We start from the raw sequence: 24,887 nt of genomic DNA, 5'->3' as shown, positions 1-24,887 counted from the left end.
AACTGTGAGCTGTGAGCTGAAATAAACCCTTTCCCTCCCAAGTTGCTTTTGCTCATGGTGTTTATCACAGTAACAGAGAAGCAAAATAGGACCACAAGGTGGTCTTCGGAAGGGAGTGAAGATAGACACAGAAGACGTCCATAGGGCTGCACACTACTGTGTAGCTCCTTTGACTTGAAACATCTCTTCCAGGATGGAGGAGGGAGCTTCATAAGACTCGGGGAACTTCAGAACATTTAAAAACTCCAAGATTCACAAGACTTCTTCCAAAGGTTACTGAAGCAAGACAACTGGTCCAGAGGAGGAAACTCTCTGGAGGACATGACTGCAGGTTGTACAGGGAGCTTAAGGAGTAGAACATTCTGGAGCGGCCACCCATGCTGGGGTGGGCTAGTTGGTGATACAGCCATCTTTGAGTTATTCACCCATGTTCTGGTACGTAATCCCAGTCGTGCTGGACGGAATCATGTCCCTTCTCTGACAGAGGTGCCCTGTCTACAGTAACTAGTTATTAACATTCGTGTGTCAACAGGGTTATAGCCTCTGGATGGAATGAAGGCCCTCCTGAGTCTCTGCACATGGCCCTGTGTCCACTGTTCAATTTCAGTTGTCAAGTGGGGACTTTTTCTACCCTTGTGCTAGTTCGTTTTTTTGTCAACTTGACACACGCTAGGTCACTCGGAGAGAAGGAACCATTGAGGAACTACCCCCATCAGATTGGCCTAAAGGCAATATGATTAATGATTGATATGGAAGGTCCCAGTCCTCTGTGGACAGTGTCACCCCTGGATAGGTGGTCCTAGGCGTATTAAAAAAGAAAAAAACTAGGGACATCATAGACACAATGCCAGTGAGCAGCATCGTTTCATGGTATCTGCTTCAGTTCCTGCCTCCAAGTTCCTGCCTTGAGTTCCTGTCCTGACTTCCTTCAGTGATAGCTGGGAATGTGAGGTGACCCAGAATTTGCAAGATAAACTAAACCCTTCCTTCCCTTCAGTTGGTTTTGGTCATTGTTTTTATCATATCAGCACAGAATCCATATAAGGACACTTCCATATTCAGGAAGGTGGGAAACCTCCAGAAGCAACCACACATTGCTCCACTCCTTGAGCCCCAGTGAATAAGGCAGAACTGGCTTGCCACCAGCCTGGGACTGTGAGCCCTGCACCACCGGACTTGTTCTAGGACACAGATTTAGCAGGAGATGGTGTGAGGGACAGGCAGTCACTTCTTCCAGAAGTGTGAGCACATACCTCACCTTCAAGCTCGGTTCAGGGACTCTTTGGGGTAGATTTAAAAGCGGATTTGAGGGAATTAGCTTCTCCAGTTGAGCAAATACTATAAGGAGGCACAGCTGACATTAGCAGTACTTGAGTTTCAGAACAAAGCCACTAACAGACTTTGGGGGAAAGATGCAGTACTTAGGAGAGAATTTAAGGCCAACGATGAGAATATTAGATAAAACAATGCCCTCTGTCCCTCTTTTCCTTTATCCATTGAATACACAGGGCCCTGGCTTCCGCATGACTCTCGTCATTTGTTTAAATGTGGACGAGCAGACATAGTGAGGGGAGGGAATGTGAAACCCAAGGTGCAAATGGTGGAGATGGAGACTGTGGCTCCGATTGCAGGTTGTTGCTGGGCTCTCAGCCCCAAGGCTCCCTTGTCCTTTCCTGGGAAGAAGTCAGCTTTTCAGGCACAAGCCTACAATGCCATGCTGTAGGCAGCTTAACCTACAAGCCCAGGGAGGTCCTGCGTGCTTTCCTCTCTTGAGGACAGTCATCTGTCAGGTGACAGACAGATGAGTTGTAGGGACTGGCATAGGATGTAAGATATGTGTTGTCATTTCTCTTGCCCTCCTACATGCTTAAAAAGCAGGGGTTAGAGTATATCTAAGTCATAGACCCCTCCCATACAAGGCTGTGAATTTCTGTCCTCAGCACCACAGAATAGATGGACAAATAAACAAAACCTCCAAACAAAAAGGGATGTATTCTGGGCTGGCAAGATGGCTGTGATAAAGGCACCCTCCTACCAAGGCTGACAGCTCACATTCTACCCCTAGACCTCGCTCGGCGGAAGAAAGGAGCTGACTCTTGCAAGTCGTTCTCTGACCTCTGCATGCATACTGTGGTGTGTGTGTGTGTGTGTGTGTGTGTGTGTGTGTGTGTGTGTGTGCGCGCACACACACACATGCGCGTGTGTGTCTACACACATGCACCAATAGAGTAAATAATAAAAAATCAAAGTGATATATTTTAATTTTTAAGCTTGAGAACTATACAGTTGTAGGGAAAAAGCAAAAATTCTTTATAATCTGAGATAGTCACTACTCACATTTTATGCATTTTTCAGTCTTTAGAGCTATATGAGAAAATGTTTTATTTAAATGGATTTGAGAATTACACACACACACATACACACACACATATATAATCCTATTTATTATAATTATTCAATAACAATACAAATCCCTGAGTGACTGAAGATTTTTTGGAACCATGATTTTTTTAAAAGCAGGTATGTAATATCCTACTAAATTATTATAATATAATTTATGTCCCCATGGTGGCCTTTTTAAAATGTTCTATTCTAAACAGCACTTATGGCCTTCACTTTTCACTGGCAATAGTAGTGTGGGTTCAAAGGTCATGGCATTTGATTCTGACTATCACATAGTCCCCAGAAGGGTGATACTGTCTCTGCCTCACTGCCTCATGGAGGGCTTCCACACAAATGACCTTCTTTATTCTCTCTGCTGTTGCATCAAAATGGTAGCACAGCCTTGTAAGGACATGGGGGGCAGCGGTGCTCTGTAAGAGAAGAGCAATTACAGAATGCGCAGCTTCAGAGGTGTGTGCTAGGCACTCTTGGGCTAAGAGCGCAGCAGAGAGAGAGGCAGGCTGTCCCAGCTTCTCCCCTCAGGGCTCCCACTTTCCTGGCAGTGGGGAGAACATTTCTGTCAGGCTCACAATGAAGGCATGCCCCACACACAGGAGCCATAGCCTCGTCTCTCAGCCGGCCTCTACAGACCTCTTGGTCACATCTTAGATACTGGGTGACATCTTGGAATGACTTTGATATTGAGCCAGCTATGCCTACTGAAAGTGAGTGCAGGCCTGCGTCTTGAAGGGATTTGGAAAGGGGAGGCCCGAGGGAGATGCCCCCTGCATACTGCCATGAACTTTTAGAGCCATTTTGGAAGGCCAGGGCCTGAATGGCCTATTTCAAAGTTCAAGTCACAAACCAGCAGAGGGACATAGTTCCCATAAGGCAAAGCAGTATCACCCTTGCAGGGGGAGCATTTGGTAATAGGAATCAAGTCAGGGATTCCTTTCCCTTATAGAAGTCAGGGAAGACTCTGATTGAAGAGAGGGATGTATACAGAAATATCCTGGAGGGAAGAGGACACGGGACACTGGGGAGTGACAGAGGCTTAACCAGCTGAGATCAAGAGGAAGATGATGGCAGGCACTCTGGACAGAGTTGTATCAAATGACCATTTGTAATGGATCTTAGCAGACACTGTATGCAGTAGGCATTCAATAAATGCTTCAAGTTAGAAGACATAGTGTGTAATGTGGGAGAGCAGGAGTTAACAAGGAGGATTTGTAGGCACGAGTCTCCATGATGCTCAGCCTAAAAGGTATTAAGAAGGGAAGGTGACCTTTGGGACACAGAACATGGTGAATCCCCAAGCCAACTGTAGCTGGCCTTCTGCCTGTCCTTTGGGGCTCCTGGGCTCAAAGTCAAGGGGAAGATCTCGGCAGCGTTGTCTGCACCTTACCTTGTAGAGGGTCTCTTTTCCGACAGGCTGACCTCGGGGAGAGGAAGGGATGAGATCCAAGACTGGGGCAGCCACGCTTTGCCCTTCTGTTCCCTGGTCAGAAGGCTCCTCCTCTTCTGGGCATTTGTTCAGTGGCTTCTCAAAGCCTCCTTCCAGGAGCTGAGGCAGGGGATCTTCCTCAATGGAGATGATTCTTCGGAGTGCCTGGCGACGAGGAACCCCAGTCCCTGGCTCCCCAGTTCCTAGTTCCTCCTCGGCCTGGAGATATGCACTCAGGCCCACAGAGCTTCTCCTCCTCAGGGGGCCAAATACCTCTTCCTCCTCCTGTGACTGGCTATCAGGATGGGGGTGGGGAGGAAGCGCAGAAATATCAATATGGAAGTGGAGGGACACTGCCTGCAGGCAGCACCGGAGAAAGCTCAGGGGAAGAAGAGGAGACAACAGACCCATCATTCAGCTCAGGATGCGTTCGACAGCCTAATTAGGGCTGCCTGCTGCCGAAGCTGCCACAGCCGCCACCACCACCGCCATTGATAGAGATGCCGATGAGGAACACTACCAGGTATCGACTTAAATAAAGGCCCTGCTCTCACGTGGTACTGAACTCAGAGGAGGACCAGAGCAACAAACAACACAAATATATTCATATGAACCGGATTATTCAGTGAAGGAGAAGGTAGCGAAGAAAGGATCGTGCAGAGATACAGGACTCTGGGCGACACTCAGGTGGTGGGGCTCTGCTCCCATCACACGATCCCATTTACTGAATATCCTCATGGAAGGACATCAGTTCCTCACACCTCACTTCCCTCTCCACAAAATATACTCCATCTGCCTAGCCTATTCATATATGAGACTATTCATAAGAAACATAGCACACAACACAGGGCATTCTCACATACGACACACCCACACAGCACCTGTCCACAGAGCATCCCTCAGGAGTGTTGGGGTACAGTTGCTATGGGGGGACCTCTGCCAACCCATGACAGATGGCCCTTGACTCAGAGACAGATCAATATGAATGGGCTTGGGTCAGAAGGTACATCTATCTCCCCACCCCCCACTCCTGTCCCCTTCCTCTCCCTCTCTGTGCTCCTGAAATAGAGGGAGGGGCAGGTGGCTTCAAAGAGTTTAGTACATACTCGCTTCTGGAAGCACTTGGATGCTATGACCAAAGAGGCCAGTAGGAGGTGGAAGGAACTCTGCAGTTGGGACATCGGGAGAAGCACAGGTTGAATTATCCAAGGGTTTGGAGAGCAACATCTGCACAGATCTCCAGAATGTCAGGGTTCCTTCTCTATCTTAGTGAACAGTTCAAGCTGAGAGCATTTCAAATGAGACAGGCATGACCTTATGAACACACACACACACACACACACACACACACACACACACACACTAACTCGAGTGCACACTGACAGAAATACAGCTGAGCCAGCAAGATGACAAGGTCGAAAGGGAAAAGCAATGGAATCAAGGGGCACAGAACAGTGCACAGAAGAGGAGCACCATTGGCCTTGCCCTGGCTTCTAGCATTTGTTATTTGTAAGACCAATGATAGGAAGGTGTGTGTAATGACAGGGTTCGCCAGAGCAAACCTAGCACCAAGTGAGCTGTGATTCCGAAGGACAAATTAAGACTGTTTATTTTCAACAGTGGTGAATTCATTTGGACAGAGAGAATGTTTATAGCAATTCAAACACTTTTCCCTTTACTTAGGAAACAGGTTAAATAAAAGCCAACCAGCTGTCTTCTTTCCATCACCCTTTCTATGTTTGCTACCAAGCCCATTACCCGAATCAGAATACAGTATTCCTGTCTATTTTTAGATGCTTTTATATGTAACATGAACATGTACATGCACATACACACACACCTCACATACACACACATACACCCACACAAACATACACACATATACACAAACATGCACACACACACACAGACACATACCACAAACATACACACATACACATAAAAATATGTACACACACATACACACCCTCCACATACATACACACCCCCCACATACATACACACATACACACACGTACACACACATACACATACAAACATACATACATATACACACAAACACAAACATATATACACACATATACACACAAACACACACATAAACATATACACACATACACACACATGCATACACATAAACATATACAAATACACACAAACATATACACCCACACTCTTCATGTTTTCTCAAAAGTTTTTCCAACTAGAAGAAGAAACCACTTAAATGTGCTCTAAAATGAAACGCTTCTTGGAAGAAGCGTTTTATTTGGGAACATCTCGAGCACTGTTGACACTCCATAATGGCTTCGGCTTAGCATGTCTAAGCTCAGTTTTTGTTTTGCCACCAAACACTTCCTGCCAGCAGCAGAGAGAGTTGCTGCTTTTGCCAAAATCGATATTGGAATTCAGAGCGTACACGTTGACGCTTAGTGGATTATTTTCTAGCTCCACTGTTTGGCTGTGAGCTCATGGGGGAGAGAAGGGTCTATTTTGCAAACCTCTGCTCCAGTGACTGGCCCTGCACCTCATGAACAGTGGTCATTCAATACTTATCTATGAAATGAGCACTGACTGGTGGACAGTCACAGTGGGAATGTCACGAAACCTGAAAAAAACTCAGGTGCAGCGCTGGCGATCCATTAATGACCGTCAAATCGATCAACCTAGAAATACACTCAGCTCTGAGAAACTAACAGACTGGCAAACACCAGGGTAGAAATCTGGCTTCCAGATTGTCCCTTGGTATTGAGCTATTGAGCTTTAATTCATGATGATCTGACCCGGGGGCTTCCCCGATTGGCCCATTTACATCCCGGAGTCATTTTTACTTTGCGTATATTTGCAGTCCATGTGTGTATATCTCGGTGAGTGAGTTTACATCTTCTCCCTCGATCTCGATGCCTGAGCGTTTCGCTGACTTGACCTCTCTGTGTCCATCCATGTGGACAAAGGGGTGTGTGTGACTTGTGTGTCTGAATGAGCAGCCAGCCAACACTTTCCATACTCGAACTCAATTCCTGAGCCCTCCAGTGGCAATGAAACTTCTTGTCTTCGACTTAGTTAAATGTGAATCATTGGAATGGTCTGTCAATCACAAGCCCTAATTTTGTCTCTAAAGGGGTTTCAGCTGATGGGGGATTCTATATGACATTTTAATTCAGCTCACAGTCAGTATAATTATATTCCAGAAAAACCAAGTGGATCCAAGAAACGGAGCACTGTCCTCCCCCTCCCTTTATCCCTTCCTCCCTGATCATCTGCTCCTCCCCCTCCTCACCATCATCATCCTCATCTCCCTCCCCCTCCTTCTGAGTCAGTCTGCAGTACCCTTAAGCCCCTCTCTGCAAGGCCCACAGTAGAGCATGGTAGCCTCAGAGACGGTGTCTGCCCTACAGGTTTGCTCTGTATAGTGTCCCTCCAGCTTGGATGTCACAAGAGAGAGGGCCACGCCCTCCAAGAATTAAGGCAAGTGAGCCAGACTGATCTCAGGCCTTCCTAGTAGGGCCACACCTCAAAGGAGCAGTAAATGTGGGTGCAGAGGCAGCTCCCAAGGTGGTCAGATGAAGGGAAAGAGAAAAGAGGGGTGGAGGGTGATGACTTACCTCCTGAGAATTCCCCTGCCATCCACATATTTGCCGATCACAGAGCCAGACCTTTGCTTCCTGTTTGCCTTGGAAGCAGCTGTGCTTGCCCTGGCCGCCTTATCTTTCTGCAGAAACACAAAATGCCCTGAGACCCACTCCTGTGGGTCCGTCTCGATGCTTGAGCAAAAGGGAGGGAAGGCTCTATATGGGACTCTACAAGAGAAAAGCAGGCTGGGTTTTCCTGTTCAGTCACCCACACTCCGTTTTTTCCACACACACTCCCAGTTAGGATTCCTCCATCTCCTTTCCAGAAATCCCCTCAGAGGAGGGGGTACAGAGTGAAGAGCCTAGGGTTGCTTGTGCTATTTTTCACAGGATGTGGTCATTTGCAAGAGATTGGAAAAAAAGTCAAAGATATGTACTACCTGGGAAAATAGTCACAGGGTCCGTAAGCTCCTGGTATTTTAAATCTCACTCTTCCTTGTGGCTCCAGTCTCCCTTTCCCACCGAAGCCCATGAGGTGTTAAGCTAGGGCCCCACCAGAGGAGCAGCTATTCCAGAGCTCTGTTCACCACTCCCTCACTAGCCCAAACCTCTACAGTCCCCTGTGGAAGCAGGCTGGGTGTGGATGCCCTGCTCAAATATCTGTAACTCAGAACCAGAGGGGAGCAGGGAGAATCCCATTCGCCAAGACTCTGGGACAGAGCTCTTCCAGGAGATACTGGGGATCCGATCACAGGAAGATGCTGATTGAATCAGCCACTCCACGCTTCCGGAGGACCCATAATGAGGTAGGGAGGGACCCCCCTGCACCCCCCGAGGGTGTTGCTTTAGTGATTCCAGGCTAATCTTTAATTATTGTTCAATAATTAAATGCATCAATAGGGCCCTATCCTCTTTTCTTTGATTCCCTATCAGTGTTCTTCCCTCCACCACGCTTCTTTCAAAACAAAATGAGCTTGGCAGGTGAAGGCAAATGAGGTGAAGGAGTTACCATGGCATTTGGTCGAAAGTTAAAAAAAAAGAAAAATCAGTATTTCTTCTAAAACAATTAGAATCATTATCATCAGACAATCGTGTGTAGGTCTAAGTCTTGTTCTGACAATACACACAGACGGGTGGCTGAGATGATTGCTGCCGGTCAGTGATGCCAAGACACAGTGGTGTAACAAGGACTCTTGAGATGGCCACATAAGTTGGGCAGGGCCTAATTCAGGGCAGGATAACTCTGTGAGGCTGACTGTATTTACTGCCTAGGCCAGGCTGCAACACACACCACTGTCTCTCATTCATATATATATATATATATATATATATATATATATATATATATATACACATACATATGTATATGTATATATATACATATGTATATATATATATTTTTTTGTTACACACACAGACAATTTGTTCTCAAAAATCCTTACAATCTGGGAGAAAGAGGACAGGAACTCCACTTCCTCGTGGGAGAGTTGGGACCATGGCGAAGGTGACTAATGCCTTCTTCAGGGACATTCGAGTTCACAGCGTGATCATCTTACAACTAGGAAGTGCTACCAAGCAGCCCCGACCCTTCCGAAAATTCAGTGTCTCCCTTCTAAAAGAGGAAATGAAGAAGGCCATGCATGGTTCCTGAATATCTTCCATGTGCATCCATGTGGCCTATAACTGTCATACTGTTTGAGAAACTATAGAGCACTATGTGCTCAGGTATGGGGGAAGGGCTGTGTATAGAGCAGAGACGAAGCTGGACATGAAGTCAACTGTGTAAATGACCGTGCGTGTGCGTGTGCTGTAAATTTGCTTCCTGACAGCATATAGTTTGAGAATTTCGTCAAGAGATGAAATTTTAAATGAAAGAGCAAACTGAGTGTTTGACTTCAGGTGACAATGACATTTCAACTGCGCCATTTCCCGATGGAACTATCACTCCTATATATAAGAAATCTGTGGCTCTCCCAAGCATTTGATTCTGATTGTGCAGAGGAAGGCATTTCCTTTCACGAGGAAAAAAAGTGTGTGTGTGTGTGTGTGTGTGTGTGTGTGTGTGTCTATCTTTTTATTGCTTGCACAATACCTTACACCTTCACCCTGCCCACACTGAAAGGACCCGACACATTGTAACTATCAGGACAGTCTTGATCAGTCCTGGCATGGATCAGATGGCTCCTGGGCCTTGTCTCAAGAGAGCACTGGCCAATTACCTGGAAAGTTATGTCCCGCTCATCCCGGAGGTGTTTGTTTCTTTCCCTGTGAATAACAAGGGAAAGATATTCAAACACGGACTCAGCTGTTGACAGATCAAGGGTTAGCCCATTAGCCAGTGAGTCGGGTGCAGGAGAAAGCATGGTATGGAAGATCCAGGAATGAGGCTATGGGCAGAGAAGAGTTCATGTGTAAATCAGCTCAGAGGCAGGGGCATAAGACTGAGTATTCTTGTGGCACACACTTTCCCTTGAGGAACACTCAGCCTCCATTGCTTGGTGCGGGATGACGTGTGTCCCTGTGACTTGCTCGTGGGCTTCCTTCTCTGCCAGGTTTGTCCATTCACGAATGAGGGGCCTGTTCCCAGATCCCCTGGGATATAAGTTGCTTGCCACAGTTTGTACAGCATCCAGGGTGCAGGGGTGAGCAGCTACAAAGTTCTGGACTTGGGAAGTGTGCACAAGGCTGGGGTGAACACTGGTAACTAAAGCAGGGGCACGGGAAAGGGAGAACCAGAGCTTCATTTCCACCTGAGTGGCCGAGGAAGCTCTGGCTGGTGAGGCAGTGCCTCACAAACCTGAGGGAGAGAAGAGGAGCTGGGCAGGTGTCTGGGTGAAATGGGGTTGAGAAGGACATAGGCATGGTTGTGATAATTGAGTTGGAGAAATAGAAGGGGGAGCCACAAGGCACTCAAAGAGCACCTCTTGCCTTGCAAGTAGTGGGTAGGTCAAGACTTGATTACTCACAGCCTCCTGGACCACAGGGGAACTTTGATTTTTCACCCCAAATGGGACATGAAACCATAGGTTGTTGGTGGGTGAGGTAGGATGTGTGGCAGATGGTGCCATCGTCTGATTCCAGCACTGAGAGGATCCCCTCAGAAGTCATGCTAAGACCACAAAGGTGCAGCCCTGAGAATGGACTGATACTTTGGAAGAAGTAGAAGTCACTGGTAACCTGGGTGAGGACAGTTTGGGTGGAACTGTGGGCGAGAAAGCCAGCCTAGAACATGGAGAACGGAAAGCCAACAGATCAAAAGAGGAGGGATCAGTTTGAGAACTCTGGTTGGGAACAGGGTTGATGTGTATGTGTGGTTGGTGGGGTAGCCTTTGCTAGGAGCACTGGGAGCTCACACCACATCCACGGAGTTAGAGACGTGGGTGCTGGCAACATGGAGCAAACTCTACAGACTTGTTCCGGTTCTTTCTGAAGCAGGGGCCCAAGTGGCAAGGTGGAAAGTAGGGGTTCAGGGAGGTTTAATGAAAGTTCAGAGTGGTGAGTGAGCAGACTCAGGGTGCAGGGTGCTTGTGAGAGGCAAATGGCTGGAAGGTTCTTCTCTCAATGCAAGAGGGCCAGCCCGCTCCGTCACCTCAGCTCTGTGTGACTTTGCATCGGTTTGTGCTGGTGTCCCGGAACCAGCCCATATTGCTGGAGAGGGAGGGCAGGCTCAGCAGTGGTCAGAAACTAATTATCATCATGCGGTGATCATCTGCTGGGTGTGACTATAGGCCACTGTAAGATCACTGTGTCTTACTGTTTTCAGTGACACAGCAGGATGCAGGCAGAGGTTAGCGAAATCCTCAAGCCTCTCGTTCCAGTCATGGTCCCCGTCTTACCGCCACCTACATTCCAATGTCCTCATACCCCCACCCCCGCTTCACCCCTACCCCACCTGCACAAATCCTCTCTTTCTCCTGGATTCTTGGTGATTTTGATAAAGAAATCTGCCATGCCCCCCACCTCATCCCTGCTGAACTGTAGTAACCATGTGACAGACAGCATAGCTAGGGTTGCCGGGGTGCAAGTTAGAACTTCACAAATGCTGGTCTGTAAGAGCGTTAAAGGCCATGAACATTATGTAGGGTGTCCTGTCCACTCTTGCTTATTCATTCTCTTTGGGTCTATTTTTCTATTATTTTTTCTAAGTACAATAGCATGAAGGAAAACACGTTAATAAACAAAAGCAAACAAAAGTGGTCTCAGACGTCTTGTTCTCTTCCTAAAGCGTCCTGAGAACAAAGACCTTGTCTCCAGTTGGGTAGAACAGGGCCACTTAGGAACTCTCCCTCCTCCTGACCAGGGGAGGCCTGGTTCAAAGCCTCTTGTACTTTAGAAATGAGGACCCAAAACCTTCTGTCATCACTGTCCTCTGAGGAGCCATCAGCAGGTGGCAGGTACAGCCTATGTAAACCCTTCCCTCTTCTGCATTTGCTTCTCTTGGGACATTCCAGGCCCGTGAACTTTGACTTTGCTTCAGTGGGATTTAGATACTAGGGGAACTCTTCTACCCATGTGTGTGTGATTCATTTGCTTATCCCATGGCTGAGGTAAGAGTCAGCTGGACATAGACTTCAGCTCGGTGTTACGCTAATCCTTTCATTTGTCTAATAACAACATGCTCTTGGATGACACCAGAATTCACCACTGCCTGACAGGCTCAATGCTTTTATTGGAGGTCGGACTGTTGACTTGTTACGGGGTTGCTGCCAGTTCAGACCTACTCCTTCCCAACCCAGGATCATGAACGACCCCATAAAGACACCAAGGGTGAGGCAGAGCCTGACTCAAAGAGGAATGAACTGTAGAGGAAGGAGGGCGTGCAAGTAAATGTGACTACGTATTCCCAGTGGGTAGGACTCAGCAGTTCAAACTATACACTGGGGACTCGGGGAAACGTGTGCCCTCCTGGCAGGATTCCCAGTGGACCCACCTTAGGAAATCCAGCTGCTTCAGGAGGCCAGACTTCTCCCGCTGCAGACTCTCAGTCACTCGGTACACTTCCCTGAGGGGAGAGACACCGCTAGGTGAGTGGTGGCCATGAAGGGAGGTGAAGGCGAGGCTATTCTTATACATGAAGACAGCAGCATTGAGAGAGGAAAGAAAGAAGGAGAGGAAGGAGGAAATGAAGGGAGGGGTGGATGGACGGAAGGAGGGAGGGGTGGAGGGAGAGAGGGAGGAGGGAAAGAGTGAAACAGAAGCAGGCACCACTGGAAACTTAAGTTCATTACTGTGCTTCATCTCTGCCTCTGTGTTCTGAACCTTCGCATAGAATCTAAGTGGCTCTCCAGTCTCACGGCCAAGGCCCCCAGCATGCCTATGTCCACGGGAGCATGGCTCTGTGGTAGAGAGTACCCAGCAGCCCACTTTGCTCACTGGGCTGTGCTCACTGGCCTGGGAGGAGAGTCACATCTCTGCCACCTCTTGATGTTATTACTGAGCAGTGACAACAGCATCAGCCTGGGGACCCTCCCACCAAGGACCTAATAGCCCCATTCCTTAAGCTTGGTCATGCCCTTCCTTTCTTCTTGTTCTTTACAGAATAATTACAAAGTCACTCGACGACCATAACAGACTGAATCAAATTCTAAGTTCACCTCAGACAATCCCAATTAAGCAACACAACTCTGCCTGCTCCTGCGGAGAAGTGAATTCCTCACATTTTATTACCAATTATATTTAATTTCAACTTAAGGGAAAACAGTGTATTTCCCATTACACAAACTGGGTCCCCGAGCCCCTGTCTAAGATTCTGCTCTGATTAGCACAACACACACAGCTCTGCCTGCTCCAGTCTGGGTCCTGGCTGATGAAGAGTCCTGTGTACAGCTGGGTGGCTCTCCTGCCCAGCTCCTACCCCTGCCTGGGGAGAACAGAAAAGCTGGCCCATGCTGAGAAAAGGCAATTCACTGTGGAGCTGCGGTCTGTGTCTTCCTTATCTGACTGAGAAAGCAGTTCCTAAGTCTCACGTTATGTTGGTCTTTTCTGCCTCTGTCTATAACACCAGGACACACGCATGACGCACGCACGCACATGCATACACACAGGGCCTACTTATGCAAATGCATGCACAGCTCTCTGTCAAGCGAACGCATAACTATGGTGACCTATACAGATGTATATGTGCACACATAGATATATCCAGCTATGGTTTTTGCGTGTTAACCGAAGGGTACCTTGAAACAGTGGCTTTTGAATATGTGGTTGTCCAACCTTTTAAGTACCTCTGAACTAGAGATCACCTCCCCCTGGATGTTAGCAGACTGGGAGGGAAGGAGCCAGCTGATTTTCGCTATAGTAGGAAGTTTGTAGTTTCCCCCAGGGAGCTGCTGCTGTTGGCTTTGTTTTAAGAGAAGAGATGAACATTCTACAAAATATGTTGTTAAGGGAAATAGGCAAAATTAACCTGTATGCTTGGCTGACTGCCATCCTCTAAAGGAAAATGCATGTGTATGTGTGAGTGTGTACGTGTGTGTGTGTGTGTGTGTGTGTGTGTGTGTGTATGTGTACATCTGTATGTCTCTGTGTGTGTACATCTGTATTTGTGTGTGTTTGTATATGTCAGTGCATGCTTGTGTGTATTTATGTGTGTTCATGTGTATGTATATGTTTACTTATATGTGTGCAGATGTATATGTATGTGCATGCATGTTGTATGTGTGTGTTTATATGTGGGGATGTATTTGCACATATGTAACAGACTGCAGAATGATCCACAGGAGATAGGGGTCACAGGAGGAGACAGACCTCAGGTGAGGAGTCATTCTTTTGTATCTTGCCTTAAACTCTATCTTCAAAAATAAAAGTTAATTAAAAATCGGCTCTGAGGTGCAGCCTCTCAGCTGGCCTTCGTTTCTGTGTTATCTCACTGCCTAAGAGGGATTTATTTTTTTTAAATCTCATCCCCCAATCTAGCTTTTCTACCTTCAATGTCTTCGGAGAATGGGAAAATTAATTTTGCCCGTTTGGAATTCTTGATGATAAATGAATGAGTCTGTTTATTCTGTCTCCTCCCTCTCCTGTCCTAGCAGCTGGGAAGCAGTATTACACCACAAGGTATGCAGGAGCACTGACAGAAAGAGGTTTGGGGCCTGGCCTGATCTTAGCTGACTGTGTGGAAGAGTGAAGGAAGTGCTGTCGGTGGTACTGGTCTGAGACTCCATTCTCCAGAAAATAAATCAGGACCCTTGCTGTCCCCTCCCCTGGCTTCCCTGGGTGAGAGGGTTCTCTTGGACCCATCACATCATAAGATGCTCCGAGCCCCCAAACAGGTGCTTCCCGTCTCTCATTTCTGCCTCACTCCCTTGCCTCCGTCTTGTCAGAGATTGTACCTCTGGCTTCATTAATTAATATAAGACTTGGGAAGGTTTCTAATCCCCTGTGCTGAGCTGTGATGCTGGCACACGTTGTTTGTTCCCCTTCACTGTCTTCACGTTTTTGCCTTCAGACATTCGCAGTGTCGACAGCTTTGGTTGGATTTGAAGTGCCTGGATCCCTAATTCTGCCATAAAACTAGGCGTCTCTGCCCTGGTGCTCTACTCAGAGAGGAGGAACGGACTCAGTCTGTTTAGGATGAAATGCATGGGTCCCCGGACTAGCCATCCAAAGCCTTGGCATGAGGGCTGGGCTTCTAAGTCTCGAGAGTCATTTATTTCTCTTACAATGGGAGATACCTTACTAGGGTGACACTCCTCTCTCATCCAGTCAGTTCATCTCAAATGGCTTTGACTCTACAGGGGAGAGGAGCCAGGGGTGGGGTTGGGCAATTTTGGATGTATTCTGCATACTAGAATCTTGTCAGCATGCAGATAAAGTAAGGACTTTCATAGGATGTGCATAGCCTTTACTCCTGGTCAGCCCTACCATTCATCCCATGCCCTGAAGTCAGACGGTGGGTATACCTGGTGTCTTTCGAGCATACAGTGATCCCTGGAGGAATAGATGTGCTCATGGGTGAAGAGGTGAAGAGTGAAGGAAGTGGGTTCTGGTCCTGCCCAGGAATAAGTGTGCCTGGCAGCTCCTTACTCTCTGGGTATTGTTAGGGTATGTGCAGTACTTAACTTCTGGGACTTTACTTGTCTTGCCCACCAATCGGACTGACAGTACAGCAGCCATACAAGGACATGGTATGATCAAATGAAATGATCAAGTGAGGTGTGTTGAAGACCCCAGGTACCTAGCATTGAATATGTTGCAATGGGCATTTGTCAGGTGAAGACATCAATGAGTGCGTGGATAGATGAACAGCCAGATAAATGAGTCCCTTTGCCTCATCTCACAGCCCTTTGTCCCCAAAGGTGAAGAGTGCCCTGCCATTACCCCCACCCTCCAGCTGCAGGTGGAGGCCCCACTCACCTTGCTCTTAGGCCCTGCATGATGGATGGCCACTAAGAAGAGTAAGCAGGAGGCCAAGTTTTGAGAGATGTGGGATTCCCTTGTGGGCTCGGACTGTCTTCTCTAAGGAACACTGCTAGAAAAAAGTGGCTAGGAATCGAGTCATGATTCCCAAGCTCTGTCACACACCAGTCACCTCACGAGCTTACCTCAGAAGCCGCTCCACTTTCATGTACCTGAGGCCTCTAGCCTTCAACAGGTACCAAAGGCCCTCTGCTCTTTCTGCTTTTGCCCAGTTTGGCTCCTAGATCTTTCTAACAGAATAATAAATTCCCAGGGACCAGGGATGTGGTAGTTAATCCTGCTTCCCAGGAAGAGGGAAACTTAGTTGAAGAACTGACTCCAAAAGATTGGCCTGTGGGCATGTCTGTGAGCCATTTCTCTGATTCCTTATAGATGTACAAAGGCCCAGCCCGCTGTGGGCAGGATCATCCCCTAGGCAGATGGGCGTGGGCTCTTTAAAAAACACAGTTGATCATGAGCTATAAAGGGCAGGAAACAAGTCTTCCATAGTCTCTTGTTTAGTTCCTGCCTTGACTTCCTGCTCTGGCCTCCCCAATGATAGATTGAAACCTAGAAGCCAAATAAATCTTTTCCATGCCCAGGTTAGTTTTTGGTCAATGTTTTAGTACAACAGGAAGCAACTGGGTCAAGCGCTATTGCTTGTGAACTTCCTGCTATGCCTAGCACAGAACTGCTTTGCTTACTTGCAGATACTTGAAGAGGGTTAAGTCTCTAGGAGCAGCAGTGTGTGCACAAGTGTGTGTGTGCATGCGTGTGGTCATGTCTATCACCCCAGAGATCAAGGCCAAGGTGGGCTACACATTGGGACTGTTGAAGAAGGGAAGGATAGAGGAGAAGGAGGGAGAGAGGAAAATTTCAGGGAGTAAAATTCTCCACCTCACACGGGCCAGGAAACGTCTCTGGAAGGGGAAATCCTGCTTCCCAACACAAAGCATGACACCCTGATGTGACAGGGCTGGACTCACATCTCCTTCTCCTGCTGCAGCTCACAGGCTTCTCTTTGGAGGCTCTCCAGCTGCTGCTGTGCCTCCTGCAGTTGCTGGGAGGTGCGCTCCAACTCCCGGGCCAGCTCCTGGTTAGTGAGCCTCAGCTTGCTGTTCTCGGCCTTGGTCTCATGCTTGTCGTTGTGTAGAGCCGCACACTGGCCTTCCAGCTACAAAGAGGGGCCACAGAGGAAGGATGAACAGGGCCAGGGCCAATGCTGGCTCAGCCCCACACTGCCCTCAAGCCCACGTCAGCACTGCTTTGCTCCGACACTCCCACATACATTTCTGCAGTCAGGAGTGACTTTCATAGCACAGTCTGCCCTTCCTGTCTCCACCTGGGACTGCTAGACAGGCCTGGGGTGGCCTCGTTCTGTAGGATTGTCAGTAGTGAAATTTCCACTCGTTACCTGCGTCTTCCCTCACAAAGGCACCATGGGCTGGAGGCCTTATCTAAGTCCCTTTTGTCCTCCAAGCCAATGTCTTTGCCTTGATTCCTGATGGGGTCAGAGAGCAGCGAAGTGGCTGTTCATCTTAACGCCACCTTCCCTGTGGCGATCACGGATAGGGACTATATTCATTCCCATTTTTCTCTCAGCCACAGGAGCCCAGTTTCATTCATCTAAGAGACAGCTTTGCTTGACTGCCTCTGACCTCGGAGATTCTTGACCTTGGAGAGTACCAAACCAGGTCAAACAGACCCTATGCCTTTCCCTGCATCCCTAAAGTGACTTTAAAAATGTGGATTTTGAGAACTTCAGCTCTTCTTGGCTGGTGAGTAGGCTTTGTGGAGCTTCCAATTCTCACCAGACAAGGCAGCACACCAAGGCAAATAGATCATAATAAATTTAGTTGCATGAATGTGGCCAGTGAGGAGAGAAAGGCAGCAACAAGGAATGCCGTGAGCCTCTCACGAGGCTCCTGTGTTATCAGGCAAGCGTGCAGTAATTAAATGGAGTGAGGGATCATTCATTTGAGGGATAAATTTAATTGCTATGAATTTAATGCATGTCGGAGAGGGAGCTTAGGAGGAGTGAGGCAAGGCTGCTGTAAACAGAGAATGGAAAGGCGGCAGGCAGTTCCCAGGGTTCGCAACCTCTAGACGTTTAGACCGGAAGTTTAGCCATCATCAGGAGGAGCGGCCCCAGCCTTAACCAGCCGGTCGCACATGTTACAAATAAGCTTCTCTACTCCAAGGTAAGCCAAGTGTCTGGGTCTGTCTGGAGCTGGATTCCTTCCAGGAACAGGCGAACTGAGACTGGAGGCCAGTGCTACCATGGCCTTTCTCCTCCCTGAGCCCTTGCTTTACCGAGGAGACTGCCGAGCAAGGCGCTTGACCTGGCAACATGGTACCATGAGCCAGGTGTCCTTAGCTCCAGGCACAACTGCTGCCCTGCAGAACACACCACACAGTCTGGTTCTCCGCTCTAGCACTGAGAGCCGAGTGATCAGTGTTTGCATCTAACCCTTGTCCCAGAGGCAGTCAACGCACTCCATCCAGGCATTCAGGCTGTTCTTTGAAGAACCTTTTCTAGCTGTGGGGTGTCTACAGCTATGCAGAAGAGGACAAATATGTCCGCATGTCCCCTGAAACATCAGTGACTATACAAGAATCTTCTGCAGGACGCCTATGCCAACTCCAAGGTTTAGTGGCCATCATTACCTTTGGGTATAATTATGTGATGTGGTCTTCGGATCCCTAGGGGTTGGATGATTCACAGGGATTATAGGGACATCCCTAAACTAGACATCCCACTGTGGCTTTCTCTGGGGTCATCTGTGGTTTTTTCTGTACATTGAAATTTTAAAATATGTAAAGATGCTTTTAGCATTTTGAGACAGGGTCTCATTATAAAGCCCAGCCTGCACTTTGAACTCCATCCACAAGGCTGTCCTGGAACTCACAATCCTCCTGCCTCGGTCTCCCCAGTGACTCAATTACATGCATGTGTAGATACATCCGCCTTGGGGGGACTTTAAATGAAGTTGCATGCAGACACAGAGGCCTCCTCAGGGCAAGTTAAGGATCTGTGAGCGCCTGGTGCAGGGCGTGAGGCAGCGGCAAGATGAACTGGAAGAGATGAGGGCCCACACGGTCTCCGCAGTAACCTACCCTCCTCTGCTTCTGATTGAGCCGCTCCAGCTCCTGCTCCTTGGCGCTCAGCTTCTTTTCCAGCTCCCGGCTGCGAGCCTGGAATCTCTCTGTGTCCTGCCAAACCAGAGAAGAAGACAGCGGGTCCCACACCCAGCACCCCTAAGTGCCCAGTCTTGTAAGCACGCTCTGAACTCACCAGCTGGGCCACAGATCCCCTTTCACGTTAAGACCCTTCCCCTGAAACCTCAGACTTCAGTGACCCACTTACTCTCCCAGTGAGGATCCACAAGACCACCTTAGTGCTCCAAAACATGCTAGAAAACTGTGAAGGTGACCACGTTCTGTGGCAGTGTCCTCCTGTGCTTTCCCATCCAAAAAAGGGCAGCCACTGGTGGAGCGGTACAGGGAGAAGAGGAGCCTGAGTGTGACTCACTGACCAGCCATCCATCTGTAACTATGTAAGACAGCCTCCGATTTGGAGTTTCTATTTCATACAGAACAAACAGTCACTGCTCCCTTAAGCCATACCAGCTCCGGGCACAGTGTACTACGTCAGCCTCCTGGAGGATCTGAGCCCTCATTCATCATCCGCCATGATTTAGGGCTCCGGGGCCACACCCCTCATGATGTCTGTGCCCTGCACTCAACATGCTCTTCCCTTCACACCCTGGCCTGGGCTTTTCTACCTTGAGCTGCTAAGGCCCGAGGATACGTATCTGATGGTGTCTGGTTGTAGTGTCACAGATAGTGCAGGGTTTCCGAGGCCTGCCATTCCCAGCAGAGGTGGCCTGGGTGGAAGACTTCTAGGATTTGCACCAGGAAACTTGGGTTTGAGTCCCTGCACTGTTCAGCTAAGTTGTTTCATTTTTTTTTCTGGATTTCTAAAGAATAGAATACAACTACTCCCCCCTCATATAAACCCCCAACAGCGCTCCACTACGTCAAGGTAGAGACAAGCTATTGAATATACTAGAAAAACCTCACATCAGGAGCTACCGGCGGCCCTGAATAGCCAATGATAGAGAAATGTGCACGAGATGGGACCAGCTGTGAGATGCTGCACTGAGTGACTGCAGGGTCTTGGCTACAGTTGTTCTTGCCTTATTCAAAGGTGCATGTGTCTTCTGGTGATGCTACTGGCTCCCCTGCTCATGTCCAGATGACAGAGCTGAGGTGGTACAGGAAGACATATGCCCATGGACACCTGAACCCTGTGTACCGGCCCACACGGGGTCTACTCAGACAGTCTCTGCCCCCATCTTTGTTTGAAGACAGTCAGTTGCAAGAGACTTACTTAGTTCTCTCGGCCACTGCACATGGGGCAAGCACCTCATGAAGAAGGCTGGAACCGCAAGTGATTTCTGAATCCCGTGCCGAGGCACTCGGCCCCACCGGTCTCGTGGAGTATGCTGTTAATCCTGTTAGGACAGCATTGAAGGGCAGCCCCCAATCTGGAGGAAGGGGTGTGCAAATGAGTGCACACTTTTTTTCATGGGCAAATGTACTGATATAGGTACAGCCAGCATCCAAACGGCGGTCAGAGGATCGGGCCTTTTCTCTGATGTCACAGATGCTATCATTCTTATCCTAACTCTGGGACCAGTGAGTTCTGTATCTAAAGGCTTAGTGGTGCTGCCAAAGTTATCCTTGGAGTCTTTTTGTTCACAGCAGAAGCTCAAGTGTGAGCACTGAGCTCTCTGAGCTGGACACGTAGAACCGAGAAAGAGAACGCGTGAGGGGACACCATTGCACAGTCAGGTCATCTGAAATGATGCTAACTGCTCCCTTAATTCCTTTTCCTTCAACTTCTGCTCACTCTCAGCCCCCACGCCTGTGCCCACCTTTTGTTGTCGGAAGCACACTTTAGTTACAGGCATGACCCAGGCAGAGGGGACAACACGTCCCCCGAGCTTGTTTCCTCTGTGCAGTCTGTCATAGGGATGAGGGAGGTGACTTTTCTATTGCGGATTGTGGAACTGCCGTTGTTGGGAGCTATGTTAGATCTGCTGATGGATGTGTGTGGATTCCATTTGCCACATCCGCATCCAAGTTTCTCTCAATGCTGGAAGAACCAGAAGGGCTTGAAGCACTGAAGGACAAATGGGGTGGTCTGGAATAGCAGCAAGCCTCCAGGGGAGGCTCTGGCCAGATATTTCTGGAAGGCATTCTGATTTCCCTGCAGCGTGAATGTCTGTGATGTTAAGTGGAGCAGCGATGTGGATAATCCAAAGCATTCGAAATTGAAATCTGGATCAAGGGTAGAGCCCGAGACAATAGCCTGGGCTAAGCACAGAGAGGCAGCAGCCAAGACCGGCAGCCTCCTGCTAAAAGCTCAGAGTAGGGCAGACAGTAGAAGGGAGAACGGAGTTTCCTGAATCTTTTTTAAAAAGTGGAATGCACGGGAACAGATCTTGCTTAGGCTTTGGTAGAGGAGAGGCTCCTGGCCAGTCCTCACCTCCTAAGATAACAAGGGCTGAAAAGGCAAAGATTCAGAGGTCTGGTAACTGGGGTTCACCAGGAATGGGGGTGTGCCAGAACAGGGAGACATTGGGAACAGAGGCAAACCAGGAACACACCAGGAAAGTGTGCTCTGGGAATAGAAACAAGCTGAGGACAGGGGTGTGTTGGGAACAGGGGTGCACTAGGAACCAGGGTGTTCTAGGAGCAGGGGTATACGAGGAACATGGCTGCAACAGAGCAGAGGTACCCTGGGAACAGGAACATACTAGCAACAGGCATGCGCTAGGAACAGGGGTACACAAAGAATAGGGGTATACCAGAAACAGAGGTACAAGCTTCACATGGTGCTGAGGATGATAGAGATGGGGCTATCTTGTATTGTTCAGGTTTTAAGAGGAAAGGGTCAGCAGCCTCATCTCTCATCACTGTCTCCTTTGGAACTGCTATTTAGGGAACAAGATGGGCTGGTATGTCTTGATGGGCCTGCTATCTAGGTACATGTGTCAGCTTGAGTGACACCCAATGTCCAGGTTCCTTTAAGTTACAGAGGTATGCTCTATAATTTATCCATCACACATTTCTTTCCTTCCTTGCTTGCTTCTTTCCTTCTTCCTTTTCCTATTGTCTTCTCTTTCTCACCCTTTCTTCTCCTTCTCTCCAATCTATCCAACAAAAACCCATCCATTTATCTTTTTTATCCATCCATCTACCTACCCCCACCCACCCATTCTATCCATCCATTATTCCCTTCTCCTTCCTGGCTCCCTCCCTCCTTTTCTCCCCTCTTTTGCCCATTCCTTCCCGTCAGTCCATCCACCCACACCTCCATGCATTCACAGGTTCACTCACACATTGAGCAAACACCCTTGGGCACCTCCTACAGTCGGGCATGTTCAAGAAATGGAGGTGGGATTAGTAAACAAATAAACTTATATGTTAGGAGGAGGAAACAGACAATATAATATTATATATATATACATACATACATATATATATGTGTATATATATATATATATCACATACAAACACACACACACACAATTTGCTTGAAGGTGTTAAGTGCCTTGAACACTAAAGCAGGAAAGGAAGGTCATAAGGAGGAGCTAGGATCTTACTAGAGAAAGGTGCTCAGAGTAGGCAGGTCTACCAGATAGCTGTCCCCAGCACCAGGCCCTGGGGTGAACACTCACTTTTAGGAGGAACTGTTCCCTTTCGCTTTTGATCTGCTGTTCCATCTCCTCATAGAGATGCTGAATTTCTTCATCATAAGCAGCGATTTTCCTGAAGGGACAAAAGAAGAAGCTGACGGGGTCCTCCCAAGATCTACTTACCCAACAGCCGTAGTTCCTGGAGCTGAGATCCCAGGACCATGGATGGTTGAGGGATTGCCTAAGTCAGGCCAGCCAAGGATTCAGGATCAGTCCTTCAAGGCTGACTAACTAGGCAAGGCTGCAGCTCACAGAGGCCGGCTGCACAGACTGTGGTTATGAAAAGGTATCGTGAGCCTTCTGTCTTCCAGATCACTGCCAGACCACCCGGGAGCTTCCCAGTGTAGATGTGCCCCATATCTCTTCCTTGACTCTGCTTTACTCCGGCACTGAACCCTGGTCTCCCACAGGCAGACAGTCTGAAATTGCAGCCTGTAGGGGTTCCTTCCTGCTCAGCATGGTGGTGTATCCCATTTCCACTTTGGGTGCTTTCTCTGCTTTTCTATACCAACCCTGACACTGGCCCTATTGCAACTGTGAGCTTAAGTCCATGCCTTTCTCAAAGATTTCCTGAGAATGATGGTCTTCTGTAAAGGAAGGAGTCTCATGGTATCCTGAGCATGGGGTCAGAGATGCACAGTAGGAGGCTGGTGGTGCTGGTTAATGGCTAGTAATGACACTGAGGTGACCTATTCCTGCTCCGTCTCTCAGCATCCTGTCTGCAGCATGAGAGCCCACGGGGCGTGGAGTGAATAGAGAGATAAGCACAGGCCACTATACCTGGATTTTCCCTTTCCCTCCATTCCTCCATTCCTCCATCCCTCCGTCCCTCCGTCCCTCCCTCCCTCCTTCCATCCTCCCCCCACCCTCTTTCTAATGTAGTTTCTGAGGATGGAGCTCAGGTCCTGGTATTTTCAAGGCAAGCACTTCCCCAGCAGAGCTCCCTCCAAGCCCAAGATGACACCATTTTCTCTGGCCATGCATGGAGAACCTCCCTTGGTCCCCCACTTCCTGTCCTTTCCCCCTCTTGTAGAAAGAACTCCAGCTCGATGATGTGATTCTCAACAACAACAACAACAACCACACACACACACACACACACACACACACACACACACACACACACACACGGAGTCACTTGCCACACTAAACTCCAAGATGGCAAGGCCACTCTGACCTTCATGGACGGGCATGATACTAAGAAAGGAAGCAGCCTGGCCATCAGCTCTAAGAAGTACAGGGAAGATACCTGGACAAAATGTAAAGAATAGGACTGTAACTGTTCCCCTGAGCCCTCAGCATTTCACCCTCATCCCATGACTACATGGTCCTCCCATCTAAGGTCAGGCTTCCATTACTGTTCTAGGCCTTGCCATGGCCTAGTCACTGTCCTTTCCTCCTCTGCAGGGAGCAGACTTCACCACATGTATACACTAAGCAACACGGATGAGCCATTTCAGCTGGCATTCTTCCAGATCTTGAGAGACCATGCACTGGGCCCTGACAGAATACTGGCTTGAGAGTCATGGTCAGGGACAGCATCTCAGACTCACTGCTCTCTCACAAAGGGCAGAAACTTGACGCAATGGCACAGTGGCTTCAGGTTGTTTTTAGCAGAAGATGCCAGCCCTTCCAGATTTCAGGGCTTGTCTATGAATCTGCTCAGCATCCAGGGAATGTAAAGGTTCCTTTGGGCGAACAGTAAGACATCCCTTCTTGTAAATGACAGGTATGAGAGCTTGTTACTTTTCCCTCTTAGCTAACCCATCACGATAGAAAGAAAGCCATGGAGGCAAAGTGAGAAGAAAAAGACCACGTTGTGCGATAAGGACACCTCAAGGTCAGGAGTAGGTGTGGTTCAAAGGAAGCAAGGTGGGGGTCTCTTCAGCCCTGAATTACCTTTGCCCGCTTGAAAAAGCCCAGATGCTGGGTGGAAAGTGATACCAAGTAAAACTTTGGGCAGCCAAATGCAACTACATAAATACTGGAGAAGCAATAAAACGGGATGAGAGCAACTTAAAAATTGATTTGGCTCTGCTCTAATTCTAATTAGAGTCATTCGTATAAGCTGTTTACCATCTATGCCTAACAGCCATGCCAAGCATTAATTCTATGACACCATTAAGTGTGTTATATTAATTTTGCTCTAAGTTTTGCTTGATTAAATTAATACTCTTGATGTTGTTCCATGCTCAGGGACAGCTTGCTTGTCGTGAAAGAACTCGTTTTAGAAGCCGTCATACGAGAACTGAAATGAAAGCAGACATGGTCTCTGACTAGTGCTCAATGCTACCCCTCACTTGCAAAAGCTATTGGACTAAGAAGCCCTTG

The 24,887-nt window shown here is 48.3% G+C and overlaps 1 protein-coding gene across 4 annotated transcripts in view; it reads right to left on the bottom strand.

The window, feature by feature from the left end:
- The window catches only part of Cracr2a (calcium release activated channel regulator 2A), a 113,963-nt gene that overhangs the window by 24,900 nt on the left and 64,176 nt on the right, over nucleotides 1-24,887 (bottom strand). For all 4 annotated transcript variants that reach the window (NM_001431846.1, NM_001431848.1, XM_087658924.1 and 1 more), the window contains 7 exon segments: nucleotides 3,788-4,121; nucleotides 7,429-7,535; nucleotides 9,615-9,660; nucleotides 12,326-12,397; nucleotides 16,776-16,963; nucleotides 18,907-19,002; nucleotides 22,539-22,629. In NM_001431846.1, the coding sequence (NP_001418775.1) occupies nucleotides 3,788-4,121; nucleotides 7,429-7,535; nucleotides 9,615-9,660; nucleotides 12,326-12,397; nucleotides 16,776-16,963; nucleotides 18,907-19,002; nucleotides 22,539-22,629 (934 nt within the window).

The sequence above is a fragment of the Rattus norvegicus genome, chromosome 4 (genome assembly GCF_021556685.1).
Source record: "Rattus norvegicus strain SHRSP/BbbUtx chromosome 4, alternate assembly SHRSP_T2T, whole genome shotgun sequence".
In the NCBI taxonomy this organism is placed as follows: domain Eukaryota; kingdom Metazoa; phylum Chordata; class Mammalia; order Rodentia; family Muridae; genus Rattus; species Rattus norvegicus.
Note: the sequence above shows the minus strand (reverse complement) of the source record. Positions and strands in the feature narration are given on the sequence as shown.